Genomic DNA, 18473 nt, shown 5'->3' with positions numbered 1-18473 from the left:
ATTCAGGTTATATGTACATGTATGTATATATGTATATATAAGTATGTGTGTGTGTAATTAAGAAATAACAACGAAGGTTGTGACAAGCCGTAACGTTGTACAAGTAAGGGCGCCGCAGTAGTGTTTGTGACATCAGTTGTGTAACGAGTCCCTACATTGATTGTGGATCTCTGTGGTTGTGTTAGTGTGACATATTAGCTGGTGTGTGACATCGCTGTAGTCGTGTTTGTGTGACATCACTCGTGCGTATTGCGCATCACGTGTTTGAGGGACATCGCTCGTGTGTGACATCACTGTGGCCATGTTAGTGTGACATCGTCGCTCGTGCGTGACATCACTGTGGTTGTGTTTGTGTGACATCACTCGTGCGTATTGCACGTCACATGTTTGAGGGACCGTGTGACATCACTGTGGTCGTGTTTGTGTGACATCACTCGTGCGTATTGCACGTCACATGTTTGAGGGACCGTGTGACATCACTGTGGTCGTGTTTGTGTGACATCACTCGTGCGTATTGCATGTCACGTGCTTGAGGGACCGTGTGACATCACTGTGGTCGTGTTTGTGTGACATCACTCGTGCGCATTGCTCGTCACGTGTTTAGAGGGACTTCGCTCGAGTGTGACATCACTCGTGCGCATGGCACGCGTCTGTGTGACATCAACTCCAATTGTGTGATATCTGCGATCGTGGACACCTGATACTAAGCGTTACTGCATACACTTATCGAGCAAGACAGATTACGCTTGCTGTTCGGGCAGTCATGGACGGGAAAGAGAATAAGTCAGAAGTGGGGAGCGTGTCCGGCGTAGAACAAGGAGACACTGTGGACATAGAGACCGATGTCTCGCCCACCTCGCCAAGGCAGCGTGAGATAAACCCGTCTACCGTAAACCTGTCTCCCGAGAAGAGAAAGGAACCACCTGTCAAAGGAATCGAAGGACAATTATGTGAGCAATACCAACAAATGCAGCAAATGTTCGCTCACATGACAGCGATGATGCAAAACGTCACCGAAGGTATGAATCAACTACAAGGCAAGGGCAGCACAGAAGATCGCGGAAAGGTGTTATCACCACCAGAGACTAAACTTTCCTCTGTAATTGAAACTAACGAAGAAACGTTATATACTCCAAGAGGACTCCCGGCGCTCACCTTAACCGCAGAGCCGGGAACATCTCACCAGGGGGAGCGCGGAAGTACTTCCGAACATCAAGCTAGTTCGCCGAAACCACTACCTTTGATGAAAGACAAAAGGGACGACCCACCGAGGTCCGAGGTTTGGGTGAGAGAACTGCTAGAGAATATGAGGTTCTCCCAAAGGCCAACGCCGAAGTTCAGTGGAGGAACTTGTAGTGAATAATGGGAGTTCAAGCGAGTCTTTCAGCGACACGTTGGGATGGTGCAGATACCTGATACCTTGAAATTAGAGACACTTCTCGCTGCCTACGCTGGGCCCGCTAAGGACGCTTTGCAGGGATGTCTGCAAATTCAAGATCCCAAAGCCGGGTACAAGGAAGCTTTGGACATATTAGAGAAACGTCACGGCAATAAGCACACTTACGTTTGCCAGCTAATAAAGAAGGCCCTGCGAGGTCCAACTGTGAGACTAAGTGACGCAAAGGGCCTCCAACAGTTCTCAGACGAACTGGGGAATTGCGTGAGGAACTTGAAGGTCTTGGGAGAACTACGTCAGATTGACACGTATGAATCAATAAGCACGTTAGCTGAGAGGTTCAAGGGAAAGATGAGGGACGACTACGTGGATAAGGCGCATAAATACAAAAGGAAGTGGGGAAAGCTTCCTGGGATCGAGTGGATGTTGGAATTCACAATGGATATGGTCGACAAGGCGGAGGAGGTCACAAAGGGACGAGGACAGGAAGAAGCCAAGCAGAATTTATGCAGACTCAGGGTCAATCCTCGTCGAGGAAGAGACTTGTGGGTCTGGTGACATCAGGAATAAAGACAACCAGAGAAATGGACGATGAACGCTGCTCGCTATGCCGTGGAGATCACCTTCTTCAGATGTGCCGGACATTCCTCAGCATGTCCACAGAAAAGCGAACTTCCCTTGTAAGGGAACAACGTCGCTGCTATGCCTGCCTGGGTCATAATCACCGGATAACAGAGTGCAGCCAGAAGATGGTATGTGGTATAGATGGCTGCTCTGGAGTACACTCGAGGCTCCTGCACTTCACGGGAGCTCTGACGAGCAATGACAAGGTGCAACGGGGCGAAGTTGAGAAGGGAGAACACCAGACTAGCCTCCAAAGGGTGAAGAGAGCTACCACAGGGGGCGCCTACCAAATAGACATAGCACCTGACCACAAGCGACCTAGAATGAGTCAACGTAAGGCTATTATGCCACCACCGGAATCGGCATTTAGTAGAGCTAAATCATGGAAGGTCGAAGCCGGTACAAGCACCATGGGGAAAAGAAATCCGCATAAATGGGTCAGGGAAACCATAACCAACAATGGAATTGATGATCGGCGTGAAGAACCCAACGATTGCGAGTTGTGACTACAAAGTTCCAGCAGAGTCGCACTTCCAATAGTGAAAGTCAGGGTGGAAGAAAAGAACCTAGAGGCGAAAGAAGCAGTAGTCACCGGAGCTCTCTTGGATTCAGGCAGCAACCGATCATATTGCACGCGTAGTCTAGCTTACCGGCTGCAGGCAGAGGGAAGGCCAGTTTCCCTCTCCATTGGCACAATCATGAAAGAAAGTAATAGTGTAAACACCGAAGAAATCAGTGTGAGAGTGGCTAGCGTAGGAGTCAGAAAGAGCCAAAATCATATTCCAAGATGAGTGTAGACGAGGTGTTGGATGGGATGAACAAATCACTGAACAAAACAGGGTCGCATGGCAAAGATGGCTGGATGAACTACCTCACCTATCACGATTTCACGTTCCACGGTGCTACCGACCAGAGGATATGAATCCAGTGACTACCGTGCAACTACATCACTTCTGCGACGCCTCCCAACGAGCGTATGGAGCTGTATCATATCTGAGAACCACGTGTGAAGATGGAACTCACCATATCTCCTTTGTGTGTGGCAAAGCCAAGTTAGCCGCTCTGAAACAGCAGACCATACCTCGACTTGAGCTCTGCGCGGCAGTACTGGCTGCTAAGGCAGACAAACAACTACGGCAAGAGCTTGAATTACATATAGACAGATCAGTGTTCTGGACAGACAGTACGGCAGTCCTTCAATACATACGAAACACCGAAAGACGCTTCCAGTCCTTCGTGGCCAATCGAGTGGCAACGATACACGAGGACTCCAATGTAGAACAATGGCGCCACGTGACGTCGGCACTGAACCCGGCCGACGACGCTAGTCGTGGATTACATGGAGCAGAGCTCAACGAGGAGGGCAGGTGGATTCGGGGACCTGCTTTCCTCTTTTTGGAAGAAGACAGTTGGCCAAAGAGTCCATTGAGGATTCCAGACCTCACAGACGGAGTCCCAGAGGTGAAGAAGGAAACCACGGTGCTGACGGCGAACGTTGACCAGGGGGAGGGTATCCTCGATAAGCTATGGGCCAGGTACTCCTCGTGGCATCGACTTCTGAAGAGCGTAGCGTGGATTAGAAGGTTTATAGAATGGCGGCTTGGGAAGCGAAAGAACAAACATCACCGAAAAAATCGGCTCCAGGTCAGCAAATTGGAAGAGGCGAAATTAGCTGTCTTAAGATTTATGCAAAGGAAAGGATTCCCTCGAGAACTAGGAATGTTACTACAGGGACAACCCGTGAGAGGTAGCGACATAAGGCGGCTGGAACCTCATCTAGACACAGACGGTCTGATCAGAGTAGGTGGCCGACTGAAGCACGCCGCTCTCCACCCAGACCAGGAGAATCCCATACTATTACCAAGGGACAACAGGATCACGGGGCTCATCGTGAGAGAGGTACACTCAACTAGAGCTGGACACTCAGGACGAGAACACACTCTTGCCATAATACGTGAGACGTACTGGATACCCAAGTGCCGAAAATTACTCGACCGCACAATACGGACGTGTGTGACTTGTCGAAGAAGCAACTGGAGGCCTACCCATCAAGGCCAAGCCGACCTGCCAGAAGATCGAGTGCGCCCAGGAGGCCGGCCGTTCACCTACACTGGAATTGATTGCTTCGGCCCTTTTTTGGTTAAACAAGGACGAGCCCGGGCGAAGAGATGAGGATGCTTATTCACCTGCCTGACCACCAGAGCCATACACCTAGAAGTCCTCACCTCACTAGACACCGACTCGTTCTTCAATGCCCTAACAAGATTCACCTGCCGCAGGGGACTTCCCAATATTGTTCGGTCTGACAGGGGAACCAACATGATTGGAGCTAACCGAGAGTTACGAGAGGCGGTGAACGGCTGGAACAACAGTGACAAGGTCGGGAATGCCCTTCTACAGAAACAGATAGAATGGCAGTTCAACCCCCCGACAGCCTCTCACATGGGAGGAGTGTGGGAGCGACAAATCCGCACTGTAAGGAAGGTCCTCCAGGGAGTGGTGGGCACCCAGACACTAGGCGATGAACGCCTCAGCACTGTGTTCTGTGCCGTAGAAGAGATCATCAACGGAAAGCCCATCACCCCAGTGTCTGACGACCCAAAGGATCTAGAAGCACTAACGCCGCTCCACATACTACGGATGAACCCGGAGACACTGCCCACCGGAGGCGATTGGTCCATGACAGAAGGGTACCGACGAAGATGGAAGCATGCCCAATTCATTGCGGACCAATTTTGGAAAAGGTGGGTAAAAGAATATCTCCCAACATTACGTCAGCGACAAAGGTTCGTCAAAACTCTCCGTAATCTCCACGCTGGGGATATCGTGATCATCTCTGGACAACCCCTTCCCAGGAGTCAGTGGATGCTAGGGAGAGTACTGGAAGCTCTACCGAGCAAAGATGGTCTGGTGCGAAGTGTTAAAGTGAAGACAAAGGACTCGGTGTTAATACGCCCAGTGACGAAACTCTGCCTGTTGGAAGGGGTGGGAGAGTGAATCTAATAATATGCCGTGATTTCGTGTGAAGCCCGACAGGGGGAGTGTTACCACCACAGTAAGATAAGCTAGAAGAGAGAGAAAGAGAGGGATAACCATGATAAGATAAACTAGGCGAGAGAGAGAGAGTGGATGAGATAAGAGATATAGTGTTGGCAACGAATTTGCTGACCAATCTGCTGAGGTGTTTCAATACGAAAACATATGGCCCTCGCCTCCGGGCTGAGATTGCCCTCGAGGGTAGTCTACTGATTTCTACAGGACAGACAACACGTTGGTTCAGACCACCAGACCCTAAAACGTGAGTGATCGTGAAGTATTAGAATCTGCTAAGAAACTCTAAATAACTTTAATAAGTATATTTGTGTACTGCAGTTTGATCATATTATACCAATTGTCTCCTGTATCAATAGTTATAACATGCGAGTTATATTTAAGATGTTAACAAGCTATGTACTGTATATTGATTGTATTTCATAATATGTGTCCTGAGATAACAGCATTTGTTATATGAGAAATGTTCTTTAACAGGTTTTGACCGAATTATATGGTACGCGTCAACGTTGAGGGTTTATTTCTCCAGCAACAAACCAATAACGCTCCTATGAGCGTTAACAGTCCGTATCTCAAATTTATTGGTCATAATTTACACAAGTCCGTAAGAGCGAATTTCCAGAACCAGAGTTTCTGTAACCCGGGGGATGCCTGTAATGACATTGTCTGGACTTTGTTTTGAGAATACCTGATGCTAGGTAAACGTGACAACATAATGCTGTTACTGTTTTGATGTTTCACTAATGAACCACTGGGATATATCATCATTAATGGGTAAAATTTTACCATAAGTATTTTGATGTTTAGATTCGAGATTGGCTATATTGGGTACATTTTAAGTTTTGGTCATCCCTGTGCCTTCACATGCAGACCATATTTTTTTCTGATTGTTTGCGATGTGTTATGGACGATTTAGACCTTCATTTCTATCGGAAATCACTAGTTTTCAGTTATTAACCCCCCCCCCGCTTTACCGATGTATGTTAAGCTAACCTTATAACTCATCATACCCTAACCTAACCTATGACCTGTATTTACTTATGCTATCGAAAAATTTTTGGCGACAGAAATCCCATAGAGATAATGTGTCTTATTGTTTAAAGTACTTAATCCCATAGTTAAAATATTCAGGTTCCCCAGATGACCAAAACCAAAATAATACCAATATTGTTTGGAATGTTTATACTATGAAATTTCTAGTAGGGGCAGTTTATTCCATTGACCTATTTAATGTGCTTAGTAATATTTATTTATTCAAAATAGTATTACTGTGTTGCACAGTAAAGCACAATTAATTATCTAATAATATTTATTTACAGAGCCGATCAGCCGAGAACGTTGGACAACTACTTCCAGGGTTCATCAAGGCAGATGAAAGAAATTTACCAAGAGTAGATGTGTTTATGATGGTAGAGTATTATTATGAACTCTGCCATCCAGCTATGAAGCACGTTAAATTACATCTGTCATATGATCATCTCAAGCCCATTCCTTGGCCATGGTCGTCCCTATTCCTTCCACAACATTAAATATAGACATCAGTGATGAAAACTTACATTTTTCCTAACATGAAATAGAGAACAGTGATGAAAACTTCCATGTTGGAGTTATCGGTCTTTTGCATCATTTTGGCACCCAGAAAGTAAATACACTCGATGATACTTGAGCAGTAATTTATGTTAGCCTGTGTATATCAACATTGTATATGGCCACAAGTCCTGTATTTCTGCTGGTAATAATGCACCACAGCTGGCTGGGCGGCTCGCACTAGTCAGTGACATCACAACCAGTCACAGAGCTTTTTGCGGTCACGTGACTTTTCAGCATCTTTAACCCTTTTTTTTCACTTTTTGGCCCAGTTTATTTAAAAATATTACCATAGTGAATTAAGGTGTTTTCTTTACCCATTGACCTGCCATCTTATAAAAAAATTCCGAAAGTCAACTCGTCCATTGGGAACCTGGATGCTAACGATTTGCGGATCGCGTTCTGGGGTAATAGTTAGCCAGTGCAGTTGGCGAGTTGTCCGGTCTTCTCAGACTATTCCTTGATACTGGGTCATGCAGCTTTTTAACTTAGGGTGTGGTTGATGTGTTGATGACAGCTTCTTCACCTTAAATAAATTCATGCCCAGGTGGCCCTTGGGCCGGTCGTCCTCATTACACGAGGGGCAACCATTATTACAGGTTGAACCTCCCTAATCCGGCACCCTTTGGACCTGACCGATGCTGGACTATAGAATTTTCTGAACCACAGGTGGTCTTTGTAAAATACATTGTATTATTGATGCGCCAATCTGGCTCATCATATTTAAAATTTTGCGCCTAATGTTTCTCTGGGCACGCTACACTGTCCTAAGGGCAAAACTGTACTGTACATGTACTCAAAATAATGTACTAAATGATTATTAAAATTTTTGTCTAGTGCAAACTATACCATGATTATATTCAAATTAATCACTACAGGTATCTTATAAGAATTTCAGCAATGTAAATTACATTCTCCCCGGCCACTTCTGTGACATTTTATAAGCAAAAAACATAAATTCAATCTAAAGGAAATAAATAAACAAATAAATACTTCACTAGACCTTCAGTGCCAACTGTCAAACATGTCACTGTCACCTCCCCTTCCTTCCTCCCTCCCTCGCCCCCCCCCCTCCCAGCAAGGGTTTGGTGGTTATACAGTAGGCTTTAAGTTTTTATCTTATAAAATATCTCAGACTAAAGTTAGGAGAATATAATTTGCATTTCTAGAATCCTTGCACGACAGTGAATAATTTGAATCTTAACGTCTTATATTTTGCACAAGAGATAAAAATTTTTGCTCTTTGTATTAAAATTCTTAAATTAGAACTAAAATTTGTATGTCTAATGCCAGCTATAGCATCTTTATATGAATTCTAGCAATGTTAATTATATTCTCCCATGTCAGTTCAGTGACATTTTATAAAAGAAAAACTTAGTCACTCTTAAGTACAGATAAATAAATAAGCACTAGACCTTGGCATCAACTGTCAAACATCTCACCTCACCTCCCTCCTCCCCCCCCCATCTTCCCTGCCAGTAAACAGACCATTTTGCATCCCTTAATTTTAGCTGTGATGATTTATGAGTGTTTGTTTTAACATAATACTACAAAAAACAATGTTTTGTTTATTCTAGGAGATGGGCTGAGGTGCATCTGGGTAGACTGTCAGTCTTTTTAGTATTTTGTGTTTCTCTCAAGTACCAAACTAAATTATTCCATTAAAACAACACTTTGATTTAGTGAGAATTCGGTTTAAAGCGACCTCTCTTGGAACATATCTCGTGTTATATCCACGTTCTACTGTACAATGTAATTGTAATAAACAAAAATAGATAAACAATAATTCTCATTCTGCATTTAAAATGACAAAATAGTTATGGTACCTGTACATAAATTGGTGATGTTCACCTGTAAAGAAGAAAAAGATATTTGTACAGTAAATGAAATAATAAAATAAATACCTATGCTTAGCAGGCATATTAAGGGTAAATAACAAGTGAAATATTACAGAAACACTTTAAATACCTAGGAACGCACCAAACTCCACGAGGACCAGGTGTAAACAAAGGGTATGCCAAACCATGGATACTAGCGCCGGTGGGTACTAGTGGCCGTCCGGCAAACTAAAATTTTGCCAGACGACGGGAGGTGCCGGACAATAGAGTACCGGATTAGGAAGGTTCAACCTGTATATATTTGTGTGTGTGTGTGTCACAAACAGGCAGGGTTTAAATGAAAACCTTGTAACTTGTTGCTCTTAATTCTTGGCAGAAAAAATTTTTAACAAGTAGGTTGGTAATAAATGCTACTGTAGATAAAACAGACAATATAATGGTGTAAAATGGATTGCTTCGAGGAACATCTTCCTCCTGCAGAGACCGGCAAATATCTTCTGTCGAGTGACAAGGAACACAAGTGTAAACACCGTTACTGGAGCTTGATTTATCCATTCAACATTTATTGAATTAATTTTGCACATTTAATTGAGTCACAAGGGTAAATGTACATGTATGTGGAAGTAAAAGACTGTAGAACCCAGAATCAATTAAGTTTAAATAACACAAATTTGTATAAAACAAAAATGTCTTACTTCCATAATTATGAAACTAGAAGTAAGGATACTTTATAATATATGGGCTTAAACCAATTGATTCTTTCAACACAGGATTCATACTAGGGGATAAGTGCTTCCTTACCATCCCTTATAATTTACTGTATTTGAGTATTGGTATACTGTACTGTAGTTACCTCTCCCACAAAAGAGGGGAATCAGTGCAACAGCAGGGGTGGATCCAGAAATGTCAAAAGGTGGGGGTTCAAGAAGTTATGGGTAGGGGAACATGGAGAGCATAGCGAGTCCACAGGGGGAGCGCCACCATGCCGATTTTTTTTTTTTTGTATCTGATCAATATCATGGGCATTTCCAGGCCATTTTGAAGCCATTTACACTTGATATTAAGAGATATTCTGAGGTCAATAGTAAGTATTAAAACACACAAGAGAGGAGACAGCATTGTTTTCGTTTTTGTTTACACCTGTAGTGATGGTTCTACACATGAAACTGAACAAAATAAGACCCTGGTTGTAGCTAAAGTAAAATTAATGTACAAAAATGAATATATATTTAATTAATGTTATTTAATGTTAATAACTGGAACAATAGAAGTAGCTAACCACTAATGGTAAAGAAATAAAGTGAGACGAATTGGGAACGCCAACGTATGTAATTGCGCAAATGTGAAAACATATCGTCATTTCTATACATAGAATATGAAAGTAAAACTTAAGTTATTACTGTTCATATATGTTTTAAATAATACTTACTAATGTAAAACAAAATTCTATTCACCAATGGTGGTAAAGTCTAAAACATAAGGACAGCCAATGAATATTGTGCGAGTTTTTACTCAGATGACGAAGTCATCAGGTTCAACTCTGGCTGAAGCTGTAGCTTTCCATAAAGCTCTCAGTGAAACTGTTACTGAACCTGAAGTTGTTGTTGAAGCTGCTTATGATGCTGAATTTGATGATGTAGCTGAAGTTGATGGTTAAGGCCTTCAAATAATAAAGCTGTCTAAAAGAACCTTGCACAGCTGCTTTCATTTCTCATTATACATCTTTATATAGAAGTCATACGTGTTTTTTACGTCCCTGTTAATTTTAACGCTTCGCTCTGTTAATGGCTCCACTTAAGAAAATATGTTCGTTGTTTGCTCCTTATAATATCCACAGACCTCTCACCTTTTTCATATCGTTTTAACACATCTACTTTCTCGGCTCAGCTTATACACTTTCTTTTAGCTTTTGTACCAGCACTACCATCACTTGCTCTCTTGCTCATGTTGAATAGGGACTCAAAAGTGCCCAAGAAACCTGAGAAAGTTTTTCTCCTTTTCCTGTTCAGATACGTGAAAACAAAGGGCCCACAAGCTGCGACTGTTTATACTAGTGATGCCGGCATCACCACTAACACTCCCAACAGCCTCGGTGCGCAAGGGATTTAGTTATTATTTATATGAAAATGTAATTTTATTTTATTTTTTATTCTATTTTCGTCGTCAGTACGTACTAAGAAAATAATGGTGTAAATAGAATTGGGTCCTAAATTAACCAGGGTCTTAAATATGACTCGTTGTTGGTAGAACCGTCGCTATCGGAGGCTTTCCTGTATTGCCAAACCAGTAAATAAAAGCCAAATACTGTACATGCACTTCCTGGTTCGCCAGAGTAATAGAGATCAGCCGGGACTCTACCTCCACGGTCTCCCTCCAATGCATCTGAATTTTATGGGCTTGATAGCGTGTGTGAGGCGAGTGCCACACTGCTGTGTGTGAGATTCAAAACGACGCTATATCAGACTTCAGTGACTTGTATCAAATATTGTTCCCCAAATATTACAAGAAGGTGTTTGGCACTACATAAGTCAGCGAATGCCTGTACTGTACTGTACATTGCTAATATTCATCATTTTATGGTGATCTTGACCAACCAACATGCCATACAGGCAGCCTCTCCACAGCGAGATACCAATCACTCATTCTATAAACCCCCTAAAATTTGTTTTATGAATAAATAAATTACATAATGTACCTGTATATGTAACTAACTATATGACTAAGTAAATGCCACCTAACCACAATGCAACAGGTCATGAGACAATGACTGCATCAGTGGCAGGAGGGCATAGGAGCTGCCAAGCTCACAAACTCTTGTTCGAATCCTGGTGCACTATTTAAATCTGGACCCTGTACAGTTAAAATTTTCTTAACTTCATGGGTTTTGTTTGTATAACAGCACAGGATAAAACAATAATTTGTATCATCTTAGATTTGGGAATCAGGGTTGCCAGTACAAATTATATAGATATTTTAAATGATGAGTATTATCTTAAAAGGAAAATAATGTAAGATATATATATCTCTCTTTTAGAATAGTATCTGATTACGTTCTGAAGGGTCGTGATCCTCTTTCTGGGGATGGTGGACGTGAAGAAGATTGGAGCATGGCGAAGCTGCAAGCTTACTTCTGCCATGTGCACTCCATCCAGCCAGCAATGACACCAAAGGCAAACATTATCCTTTCTCGATACTATCAAGCTCAGAGAAAAACTGACCAACGCAGTCAAGCTAGAACCACCATCAGGTAAGCTGTATATAGCTTGAGAGAGACCTTAAGTCTTAATCCTTGTAACATTTTCCCAGAGTAAGTAATGTTCCCTTTTTTTTTTTACTGATACTGTCCACTTATGTACAGTACTTGCATGTACTCACTTTATCTCAAGCACCATTGATGTCACTGCTCTTTCCTTTTTTTTGGGGGGGGGGGGGTGGGGGATAGCCCACCCAGGCACAGGTCATTGACCCTCAACGGCAGCCTGGGGGACAAAAAAATCAGAGTAAAAAGAAATTAAAAATAGAAGAGAAAAAGACTATACAGTGATATCCCCGTTAGCTGGAACAATTGGTGCAGAGCACTTCCAGGGATGAGAGATTTCCGGCTAACCAGACGACTTTCTCAAACCCGGAAAAATACCCCATCACCCAGAAATATTTTCGGTTACTGGAAAAACTTTCCGAGTGTCTCAACTATGCATCTTGCACAGACAAACACTAGCCCACATCCTCAGAATGTTTCTGTGTGCTGGGAAGTTTTCTAAGAGTCTAAACCAAAAATCTATATGATATGGTCGTGAATGAAGCTGTGTGTTACAGCAAAGACTGGTATTTTCCACTCCCTTGGAGCTGTGGGGGATTAGTGGATCTCGTGTAACTGACCTGACCTGACACAATATCAGGTGGAGGTAGGGTGGAGTATTGGTGGTCTCATATTACTGACCTTTTTATATAATGTCAGGTCACACTATTTTTTATACTTACACATCACATTGTATCCCTTCAACATTATATTACAATGGATTTTAAAATGTGGAGTGAGAAAGCTGAAAGCTGAGGGTGATTAAAGAGATGGAGTGGTAACATGCACCAGTGTTGCTAAGCTCCTCAACAACTGATCTTTTAATTCACCACCACGTAGTTAATCATGCATAAATTTATGTCATGCAATATGGGGGTGTGTGGGTGGTGTTAGGGTGTCTGGGTGTGATGTTGTGGTATTAATTAATAAATAAGCAATATTGCATCGTCAATGAGAGTCGTTTGAAGAATAGCAGCGTGCTACAATTGTCACTACTATTCATCAAACTTCTGTATCATTAACAATACAATATTGTTTATTGTTGTTCAATCCAAAATGCAACGTCTAGCTTTATACCTAGGTATGAAAATGCCTAACATTAACTCGCCAGGTCAACATACAGGCAATTAAAACATCTAATAATTACTTAAATACATAATATTAGGAGGACACGTCACTACCTGGCATTTAATTGCAATTCTCAAAAACCCCTCCCCCACCCTCCATCACACGCACTGCCACCGTCATCTTCTTGCCTGGCGAATCTGCTGTAAATACGCACAAAGAAGGCTCCGCTAATTTGTGTTGTAATAGCTGAAATACTAAGTGCCACGAGGATTTTATATTTGGGGTTGTTTACTACACAAACAGCCGAAGCTCGTTGGCCAGTAGTGCCCGGGGGTAGACTCGATGCAGTGTGTTTCAGCACGTTGTTCTCTGGGTGCTCTCGTCCTCAGATTCTAATCTCGCCATATTAAAGACATTCTTCAAGGACCATCTTGCCTACAGCCGGCTACCAAACCTCGGTAGTGGTGACAACACAGACAGTGCCTGGAGATGTGTTGAGGAAGAGTCACGAGTGTGTTAAAAGGTCTAACTTCAACTACACATAACATACGTCTTGCAATGATACAGACGATACTTACGTTACTTTAATTATACTTGGCACATGATCATTTCTCTATGTTAAAACATGAACACTGATATTCACAAAATTCACTGAGTTAAACTGACTTAACATTTCGGCGGGAAACAATCATTCACATACCTGGATATGCATTGAGGAAGAGTCACGAGCGTGTGAGTTTTACTCGTGCATTCATTTATATACAAGCCTCGGGCAGTTTCGGCCTGTGCATGCATGCCAGTAAAAAGTGAAATGGACATTAATTACACACACTAACAACTCTACTTTTCCGGAAACCGCAAAACCACAGCCAAGGAACTTTCTTAAATAGTCAACTGGCACTAACTAACCTACAAACATCAGATTCTCTAATGTGTGGGCATCAAAATGATCTAACTTCAGTGGCAGTTGGAAACTCATGGCTATCCCAAAGGACGATATAAGGATATGCCACTAGTACTGGCAGACTGGACACTCACTTACTTGACAAGTTTCACTGACAATAAAGACAGTTGAAGCTTTCAACATCACTCACAAGGGATCTTGAATGTTTCATCTGTAATCAGACATATCTAAGTTGCCTTAACATATACGACTACAGTTGCAATTTCAAATTTTGTGTCGTTATACTAAGGAATACGGAGTCTCGGGTGCACTCTAAGATTGAGGTAAAACAGAGGACTCAGACGTCCTGAAGCGATGAGAAAACGGACGCCTCAGAGGGGAGACTCAATAAAGAAGGCATAGCTACATGTTTTGTGGGCTATTGAGCGTAATATGAATCGTCTGATTTAACCTTAACTAACATGTACGACCGTGGTCATTACACCCACACCTTTCTGCTTTCTCACTCCATATTTTAAAATGTTATGTAATGTAATGTTGAAGGGATACAACTTTGTTCATTTATACTTATACTTATCACAATCTCTCTAAAATACTTTAGGTTTTGTGTTTACTCAAGACATCTTCAGGTCATGAGACCCACTAATCCCCACCCAAGAAAGGGTGACCTGACAGTAATACGAGACCACTAATCCCCACCCAAGAAAGGGTGACCTGACAGTAATATGAGACCACTAATCCCCACCCAAGAAAGGGTGACCTGACAGTAATATTAGACCACTAATCCCCACCCAAGAAAGGGTGACCTGACATTCCATCAGAAAGTCAGTACTGTAATATGAACCACTAATCCCCTACCCTACCTCCACCTGACATTGAGTTAGGTCTGGTCCCTCCCAAAAATAATTGAGCTTTCGTCTTTATTCAAGACATTTTCATAAAATGATCTCGATTTTCGACCTTCGAATTTTTTTTCCCAAAGCTTTGGGAATGCTTTTCCGAGCAAATTTCAGTTCCGGCTATCGGAGAGTTCCGGGTTTTGAGGGATTACGGCTAACGGAGATATTACTGTATTAATCTACCCCACAAAGATACCGGAAAACCAGTGTTTTGAAGTGAGACAGATTGTATGAGTATGGAAACACAGAAGAAGACCGAGCATTCCACAGTTTGGCTGTGTGAGGAAAGAAGGAGGTACTATAACGGGTTATTCTTGTGTGACCGACATCCACAGAGAAACAGTGGGCACCGCGGGCAAGACGTGTGTTACGAGCCCATGGCCTTGCCGGCGGTACACAGGATGCCAAATCCACCTAAGATTGCCCGTTAAAGTACCTGTAAAAGAGGGAGAGTGAAGCAACATTATGGTGAAGAGAAGGGAAGAAAGATTGTCAACTAAAGGAGGAGAGTTATTAAGACAAAATGCCTTTGATTCCACCCTATCTAACAGTTGGACAAAAGGAAGAGCCACCCAAGATATGAGAGCAGTACTCTAAGTTAGGATGAATGAATCCCTTATACTGTATACTTGAAGCAACTGCTCAGGAGTGAAGTAGCGACGGCATCTGTATAGCATTCTCAGCTTTCGGGAGGCAGCTTTAGCAATGTTGTGGATGTATGGCTTCCATGACATATCAGAGGAAATGGTGAGGCCTAGCATATCTATTTTAGAATTTAGCAGAATGATTGCATCCTGAAATGTGATTGGTGGGAGATCTTCTATTTTTGAAATTGTAATTGGTAAATACTGTGTTTTATTACTATTACATTTATCCAAGTTTCTACTTGCCTATTCGGAGATGCTGCACAGATTTGCATTGATAGATGAAATGATATCAGCTCTAGAAACAGATGTAGTTTGAAAATTACGGGGAAGGGAAAAATATGAAGAAGAGTGAAGAGTAGAATCATCAGCGTAAGAATGGATAGAATTAGTCGTAGAATGAAGTAAATCATTGATAAAAACAAGGAAGAGAGTAGGTGAAAGAACAGAACCCTGTGGGACACCTCTACGTATTGGTAGAGAAAGAGTGAGAGATCAATCCCTCAAAAACAACTGCCAGGGATCGGTTCTCAAAGAAGCTAGAAATGAGAGAAGAGAGTGGAGAAGAGAAACCATAAGAAGGAAGTTTAGAAAGCAAACACTTGTGCCATACCCTGTCAAATGCTCTGGAGATTCCGAGGACCACGACGAAAGTTTCCCCATAAGCCCTAAGAGAGGATGACCAAAAATGGGTGCAGTAGGAGAGCAGATCATCGGTAGATCTTGCCTGGCAAAAGCCATACTGGTGATTTGACAGAAGAGAAAGGCGTTCAAGGTGGCGGAGAAAATGAAAGTTTAAGATAGTTTTAAAAATCTTAAAGAGGGATGAAGTTAGGGTAATGGGGCGATAGTTAGAGGGATTAGAATGGTTACCCTTTTTTGGGATAGGCTGAACCAAGGCATGCTTCCAAGAAGAAAGAAATGTCTGGGTTTTAAGGCAAAGGTGAGCAAGTACAGGGACTAGAATTTCAACACATTCCCTCAGAACACGAGGGGGTATTCCATCCGGTCCACGCACCTTGCTCACATCCAACATGAATAACACACTAGCAATCCTCCGAGTGGAGATTATAGGAAAGTGCATAGGTTCAGTAGGAGGGATAGAGTGGGAATCGTCTAAGGTGGAGTTATAGGAGAATAAGGTGCCAAAGAGATTGGCTTTGTCAGGGGGAGAGTTGGCTATAGAGTTATCAGGTCAGAAGAGAGGAGGAAAAGAAGGAGTGCAGAGGTTATTACAGATGTTTTTGGTTAAGGACCAGAAGGATTTACTAGAAGAAGAATTAGACAGAACAGTGGTCTTTATTTTTATAAAATTCCGCTTGGCCTTTCGAAGAATAGCCTTACAACGATTCCTAGAAGTAATGAAAGAGGAGTAGGTAAAAGGAGAAGGAGACAGTTTCATAGTTTGATATGCCCCATCTCTCTCCCTACATGCAAGAGAACAGGAGCGATTAAACCATGATTGTAATGTGAAAGTTTTGGTAGAAGATGGGTTAAATGCACTCATACCACCCTGTATACCCCAGCAATGCTGTCAGCACATACCAAGGCATCCCAGGTGGAAAAGCACCATTCATCCCAGGGAAAGTTGGAGAAAAATTCTTCCAAGAATTGCCAGTTTGCCCTCCGATAGTGCCATAGTTTGCATTTAGAGGGAGGTGGGGGTGGTGGTTGTGCCCAGTTTGATTTAATAGAAATAAGATTGTGATCAGAAGAACCACAGCATTTGTCTTCAGCACTTTGTAAATAATATTGTAGTGTATTTGTCAGTACTTAATAAGTATTATTGTAGTGTATAATGCATCTCCAAATGCCCTGGTTTATCCACTGATAGTTGTCTAAGTACACAGGTAGCCAAATCGAGCCACCATATATCACTGAAAGATAACCAATAACATTGTTTTGAATATTTCACCATATCAAATAGTATACAGTATGTTATTATGACCCCACTGTAAGCTGATTTGTTGAAAATTCTCTCTCCAGGAATGCATATTATACCGTACCACAAATTACATTTATTCTTATGGGAAAATTCCTTATTATAAAACGTTTCATTGTATGTCTTTTCTCTGGAACACTGTATATATCAGGGGAGTACAGGGACATTTTCAAATATTGCCAATAACATTTCAATTGATCTCCTATCTCAGAATGCTTGAGAGTTTAGTGCGGTTGAGTCAGGGCCACGCGAAGTTGATGATGAGGACAGAAGTGACAGTGCAGGATGCTATTGTGGCTGTTACACTGATGGAAGCAACTATGTGTGGAGCTTCAGTAATTGCAGGGATTAATCCCCTTCATACTTCTTTCCCACATTCTCCAGGTGAAGACTATAAACACCAAGGTTTGTATGCTTAGTCATAGTTTATGTGTATTGTATCTTTATATGAAATGTCCCTTGGAAGAACTTGGTAACAGTCAAAACACAAAAACAGAAAATGCAGTTAAATTTGTGCACTGTTACAGTACAGTACTATAACCTTTGAACCATAAATGATATGTTCGTAATTTCTTAACTCATTATACATTTCAACCTCTCCATAATGATGATCTGAATGAAAATAATATACTTCTTTAATATTTTTCCGAATACAGATTTTCGTAGAGGGGTACATCAGGAAATAAGCTGCATAGGAGAGCAAAGTTTCAATATTTTCCTATTTTATACTATAATATTGTGTTTTCATGTAATAAACTGTAAAGAAAAAGAATTTATATATTGTTCAAGAGATCACAGTAATTTTAATATCACTATTTTAACTGCATTTTCTGATTGGCCTGCTGGAAATATCTCCTGGGTAGGGAATGGCCTAGAGGACCACGAAACACTGGCTATTGACGATACAGTGCAGGTTGACAACCACTTATCTGAAATTCTGTAAACAGAAAATTTCTGAAAACCGAAAGATTTTTCGTGGAGCATCACACACTTTTTTTTTTTTTTTGCAGGATGAGCCCACCAGGGCACAGATCACCGACCCACATTGGGGCCTAGGGGGCGAAAATGTAGTACAGTAATAATAATAATAATTCATAGTTAATAAAATTTATAATAAAAAATAAATAAAATAAAATAATACAATAAAATACAGTAAAGCCTCCGATAACAACGGTTCGACCAACAACTTTTCATATTTAAAACTAGTTTATTTAGGACCCAA

At 41.8% G+C, this 18473-nt stretch overlaps 2 protein-coding genes across 2 annotated transcripts; both read left to right on the top strand.

Annotated features, from left to right (window-relative positions):
* Nucleotides 1-1399: 1399 nt before the first annotated feature.
* Nucleotides 1400-9278, top strand: LOC121874457. The gene is made up of 2 exons (XM_042378577.1): nt 1400-1771; nt 9267-9278. The coding sequence occupies exons 1-2, from the start codon at nt 1400-1402 to the stop codon at nt 9276-9278; spliced, it is 384 nt and encodes a 127-aa protein (XP_042234511.1).
* Nucleotides 9279-10682: 1404 nt separating this feature from the next.
* Nucleotides 10683-17762, top strand: LOC121873709 (DNA helicase MCM9-like). Its single transcript, XM_042377415.1, has 2 exons — nt 10683-11743; nt 17463-17762. Exons 1-2 carry the CDS (start codon nt 11604-11606, stop codon nt 17668-17670), a joined length of 348 nt encoding a protein of 115 aa, XP_042233349.1. The 5' UTR covers nt 10683-11603; the 3' UTR covers nt 17671-17762.
* Nucleotides 17763-18473: the final 711 nt, after the last annotated feature.

The sequence above is a fragment of the Homarus americanus genome, unplaced genomic scaffold (genome assembly GCF_018991925.1).
Source record: "Homarus americanus isolate GMGI-L3 unplaced genomic scaffold, GMGI_Hamer_2.0 scaffold55640, whole genome shotgun sequence".
NCBI classification, from domain to species: domain Eukaryota; kingdom Metazoa; phylum Arthropoda; class Malacostraca; order Decapoda; family Nephropidae; genus Homarus; species Homarus americanus.
This window is presented reverse-complemented; position numbering and strand designations above follow the sequence as displayed.